We start from the raw sequence: 5999 nt of genomic DNA on the forward strand, positions 1-5999 counted from the left end.
TTTATATATTTTTAACTGAGTACAGACTAGCATTTTATCTTTCACAAAAGGAATTAACATTTTTCATTTTGCTTTCAGATTTAAGAATATTTACTTTATTGGTCTTTTTTTTATAACTTCCTCACAGTGTTAAAAAAGACCACAGTGCATTAAAATTAACATCTTTTGACTTTAAAAATGCATTGCTAAATGTTGAAAGCAACAAAAAATGCAGATTATTAACGCTGTAGAATTGTTCATGCTATCCAATGCAGTGTAAGTGTTGCCAATAAACATGTTTTAAATGTAGTTTCTAGGATTTTTTTTAAATTCTGTTGGGAATATAAAAAAGTATATTAAGAAAATTAATTCTTAGTTCTTAAGAAATAAATGGAGAAAAGTCAATGCAACATGTGAAAGCTAAAACGTTATTCTTTTCGTTCATAATTCTTTATTCTGTACTCGAAACATGACTGTAGGTTAAAATATCACTGCAGTTATGTTATAGCTGCTTTTTATATTAAAATATATATATATCAATTAAAGTGATCAACAGCAATGGATTTCTTGATTGCAGAAGTTCTGAGGGGTCAGATTAAAACCCTTTAACTGTCACCGTTTGGCGCTCTTTCTGTTGTTGTCTTTTTTCTCTATCAAATATTTTAGTAATCGTCATAAATCATACATCATTTGAAAGCTTAGAAGCCCAAGATTCATCCTGTGCAAACCATTTCGGAATCAGACATTGCGATACCATGGAAATGGTACTTTAAAATCTTTTGGCGGTCTCCTCCCCCTTAGCGGGCGGCGTCAAGTGTCGTGTTACAAAATGAATTACAGTCTTTTAAAATCAAACCTTTTTATAATCTTGGCAAAAAACATATGATTGGAAAGGCCTGAGTCTCAGGATTCCATATTTGGTGGATATTTTGAGATAGAAGTAATATTGACAGAGAAATCTAGACATTTGTGACAGAAAAATAAGTTTGGAAGGCACCCGGTGGCTGTTTGTGGTATAACGCCCTAAATAAAAATCTCACAGGAACCTGCATTTTTTTCATATCAACTTCAAATTTGGAACATAACTTATTTAGACATAAGGCTATAATTTTATACCAATTTTAGAGTAAAACCTGATATGTAAAATATTTATTATATATAAAATCAAATAAAATTTATATAGTGCATTTTCTTTAGAGTAAATTTAAACTACTATAACTTTTTGATACTTACATTTTTTTGCGATAATCTGCTGATTTTCTTCTTTAAAAAGAGACCAACCTTATGTCGGTATTCCACAGTGTTCATAAATTACAACAATTTAAGTTTGGGTAGTGCACTTTCATGCCTATTTTAAAAAACGGGGGGTGACAATTAAAGGGTTAAACATATGACTTTATTGATCTTTTAGGAGCTTTTTTATTTGTTTTTAGCCACATTTTAACAGCACTCTTATTAGATTATTTAAATTTAATAATGAGATATTTTAATATTTAATTTAAATAAATCTATGATACAATAATAATTTGAATTGACATAACATTCTGGTATTTTAGCATTTTACTTCTGTTACACTATTTAATAACTGGATTTAAATATTTGAATTAAATATCCTGTTTCAAAAACGATGCGATTTAGAAATATGTTGTCAGTTTACATCTTATAATTTTTATTCTGTTCTTTTTTAAAGATTAAATATTTAAATTAGGTTCTAAACTGTGCTTTGCTGGTTGAGAAACAGCTGTGTGAGTAAAAATACCTTACGTTACGTTACGTACAGTTGTGAACTTTTTCAGGAAGCGTAAAGCCGCCAGTGACCTGCAGGCGTCAGTAATGAGTCGCGTCGCTAAAACCTCCGAGCAGCAGAAGAAACGAGTCGATCTGATCTGATCTGATCTGATGGAGACACACAGTTGATCACGCAGTTAAATGCTGAAGTGCATCGATTTGTTGCTCAGGGTTCGGGTTTCTGAAGCGGCTTCTCGTCGGTGATTTGAGTTCTGAGTCTGTGAAATGTCTGTTGTTTTTGTTCCCAAACGGCAGCGCGGAAAAGCGCAAATCAACCAGGAGACAATTCAGAGAGTGAGTGAACATTTCACGGCTTCATACGGTCACGGACACACACACACACACACGCAGTGCGGTTGGTTACGAGAGAGAGAACCTATGTTAGTGAATGTTTGTGTGGGAAAGAACTATCTTCCTGCTCATCTGAACGCAGACCGAATCAATCGATCACAGAGCGCGTTCACTCACTGCTGACAGGGCTGCGTTTCCCAAAAGTATCACAAGAAAGCATTGAGACTACATATACGTTTTGAGTTATTTCACAATAAACTAATTGAAATTGTAGCATGCATGCATTGTGCAGTTACATTGATTTAAATTGAACGTTAAAGGGAGTTCATCCAAAAGTGAAAATTCTGTGATTGATTACTCACCCCTCGTGGCGTTCTTCGGAGCACAAATGAAGATGTTTGGGATGGAGTCTGAGAGCTCTGGTCCTCCACAGAAACACAGTCCATGTGACATCAGGGCTTCAACCTAATTTTACAAAGCTACGAGAATGCTTTTTGTGTGCAAAGAAAACAACAACAACAACAACATTTATTCAACAATTCTTCAGGTCCCTTAGGAAAATTAACCATGGTTTTAAAGGGGTCACATGATGTTGCTAAAAAGAACATTAGTTGGTGTAATGAAATGTTTATGTGGTTTAAGGTTCCAAAAACACATTTTCCACATACTGTACATTATTGTTTCTCCTCTACGCACCACCTTTCTGATTTTTACAAAGCTCATCGGTCTGAAAAGCGAGGTGTGCTGTGATTGGCCAGCTATCCAGTGCGTTGTGATTGGCCGAATTCCTCAAGCGTGTGACGGAAATGTTACGCCCCTCACCATACTGTTGTATTTCCTCAGCGACCAGCACAGATCAGCTCCAGGCATGACGAAGCGGATATCGTCCTCTTTTGGAAGACCAAACAAAGTAGTTTCGCTTTCACAACGAAACACACAGCGTCTTCACATCAGCTCTAGGCATGACGAAGCAGATATCGTCCTCTTTTGGAAGACCAAACAAAGTAGTTTCGCTTTCACAACGAAACACAGCGCCTTCACAACATGGCGGCGGCCGCAACAATACTACAGCGAGAATAAAAGTTACGCCTTCTTTCTTTGCGTGAACATTTGGGCGGCGTTATGCAAATCTTTCCACATAGTGAGGTAGACATGTGGGGGCGTGTTAGAACGAGCCGTTTTAGGTAGGCATGGCTGACTCTTAACTTTTATAAAGAATATCTCTTTGGATTTGAGACTTTAGTCTTTGCAACTTTACAGATCTTCTTTATGCACCAAGAGCTTGTAACACTCCAAAGAGAAAGGAAGAATTGAAATCGCATCATATGACCCCTTTAACATAGTTTAACTATAGTATTTGTAGGTTACCACTACAGGAAACATTTTAACCATGCGTAAACAAAAATATAGCCTAATTGGTTGCAATTAAGCCGTATTGAATGTTAAAATGTTTCAAATATAAAGTTAAGTGGGTATTATTATAAATAATTTCATAATTTAAAAGTTCAGTTTAGAAGTATCGTATTGATATCGACGATACTGGCCTTTAAAAGTATCGTTATCATATCGAAAACAAAATAAGTGGTATCGCCCATCTAGTTACGGGACGTCATACAGCGCGGTATACATTAAACACAAAATGCAAAACAAGAAATTAAGTGCAAGAGTATAGTTGTTTCCGTAATATATTACATAATGATATCTTTCTGCAAGAAGTTTAAATCACGTTTTAAATGGCATTAAAACCATGAGCTCATTAAGATTCAGCTACCATATTCACATATTAATACTTATTCATCTAATAATAGACAAATAACCTTAGCTAGTACACAGGTTTGGATATTTTAAAGCAACAGACTAGACCGTCGAGGCTTTGAAATGGTCATGAAGAACTACATGACATTGCTGTTTCTGATGCAAAAAAATCTATTAGAGTATTTTAATAGTTTGAAATGTTTCGTAAAGTTAGGCTACTAACTGTCTGACATTGTGTTTCCAGCTGCTGGATGAGAACGATCAGCTGGTGCGATGCATCGCCGAGTATCTGCAGAAGGGCCGAGCCGCCGAGTGTGTGCAGTACGTGAGTGTCACACGTGTGTGTTCTCTTCAGATGCTTTCGTGTGCTTCCTGAAGTATGTGCTTTATCATCTCCACAGATACCAGCAGATCCTGCACCGCAACATTGTGTATTTGGGAACCATAGCTGATGCCGGCACAGAGATCCAGCCGGAGACGCAGACCTCAGACGACACCGTCAGTTAGATTCCCTGTTAACATGTTATAATAAGTGTTCATGTACATTCGTATGAGTGAATATAGAATAAAGTCATTTCTGTGCCAAGAGTTGCACCTTACATAATTGGTGGAGATATATATATATATATAAAAAACAAGTCATTCCCTGTTACCAGTAGGTGGCGCAGTGATTATAACTGAATATTGGCATGTAGATGTCTTCAAGCCAGGACTTTGAGGCAGATTGGACATTGTATGCATGAGTTACAACAACTCCCTGTTTGATGGCATTAATAGCATGCTTCTAACATGTTTAGCGCACACTGGCATATTTTACTGTATGGCTAATAGTGCATCACAGTGTTAAAACATGTCACTTCCTGTTGCCAGCAGGTGGCGCTATGACTATAACTGAATCTTGACATGTCAATGTGTTCAGGCCAAGACTCTCATCAAACATGTTAAATTTCGGGCAGATTGGACACTGCATACCTGCATACTGTATTAATATGATGCTTTTCCATGTTTGTAGCATGTTGCTAGCCGTTTAACACTTGCTGAGACTTTTTAATATATTTCTAGAAGTCCATTATGGTGTTAAACATGTCCCTTACTGTTGCCAGCAGGTGGCGCTATGACTATAACTGAATATGGGCATGTTCGTCGAAGTACCAGGCCTGGAAATGGCAAAAACTGCACAAAAATCGTCTTTCTGTTGGGTTTTGTACCAAGAGACGTTTTTGTAGGTAATGGTGTGTTACATGTGTTTTCGTACATGTACGTAAAACGTAGCTTGAGGAGCACTCCGTTGAATGTGTACAGGTGGCGCTATCGAGCCATTTTGCCACAGCCACTTCTGAAACCCATATCAGATGTACATTTCCGCCAGTTCTGACGCGTGTGCAAAGTTTCGAGAGTTTTGGAGCATGTTTAGGCCCTCAAAAATGCAGCATCGGTGCTTGGGCCCTAACTACAATTTACAATACTAATATATATATATATATATATATATATTTTTTTTTTTCCATTTATAGTTTTTCTTTTTTACCACAGAATCGCGTTGGCTGAGAGGAAAAACACTCCAGATGTCCCCGTTGACGAACATTTTTATGTACATAATTTCATGTTTTTAGTTCAATGCTTTGTATAATAAATGTATAAAGCACAATAAACATGCACTTTTATAGAAGCAGCAGACATCCACAGAACATCTGTTTTTATCACTAATTATTTAGCCTTAATTTGATTATGCTTTTAGTTTCTAATAAAAGTGTACTTTAAGCTCCACTTAACATTTGACCATGTTTAAATTCTTTCTGCAGAAAATGCTAATGAGATTCCATCTGGATCGACATATATGTCATTAGAAAGTATTTACACCATGTTTCTGTTTTTTACAAGATTTTCTCTGCAATACAGTAATGAAAATTAGAATTACCAAACCCAACAACGAGGAGAAAATGCGAATGCTAAAAATTTATGCAAAAGAGTCAAAGATGAAATGATAGCAGATGTTGTTATATATTTATTTTTTGCATTGCTGGTACACTTGGAAATAATCAGTTGCCAGCTCTAGTGAACGATAAGCAACATAAGCCAAGCAGTCGCCCCTCATGTCTTCGGTCAGGGCAACATTTTTTTAAACTCCTTTTATTTTTTTGAAGCCACTAGTAAACCATTTTGACACAGCTGAGAAATGTTGAGCG

At 36.4% G+C, this 5999-nt stretch overlaps 1 protein-coding gene across 1 annotated transcript; it reads left to right on the top strand.

Annotated features, from left to right (window-relative positions):
* The first annotated feature begins 1816 nt into the window (after positions 1–1816).
* On the top strand, positions 1817–5521 carry ss18l2 (ss18, like 2). Its single transcript, XM_016284423.1, has 4 exons — positions 1817–2061; positions 4058–4134; positions 4215–4311; positions 5347–5521. Exons 1-4 carry the CDS (start codon positions 1993–1995, stop codon positions 5359–5361), a joined length of 258 nt encoding a protein of 85 aa, XP_016139909.1. The 5' UTR covers positions 1817–1992; the 3' UTR covers positions 5362–5521.
* The last annotated feature ends 478 nt before the right edge of the window (positions 5522–5999 follow it).

The sequence above is a fragment of the Sinocyclocheilus grahami genome, unplaced genomic scaffold, assembly GCF_001515645.1.
Source record: "Sinocyclocheilus grahami isolate Dianchi unplaced genomic scaffold, SAMN03320097.WGS_v1.1 scaffold182.1, whole genome shotgun sequence".
Lineage (NCBI taxonomy): Eukaryota > Metazoa > Chordata > Actinopteri > Cypriniformes > Cyprinidae > Sinocyclocheilus > Sinocyclocheilus grahami.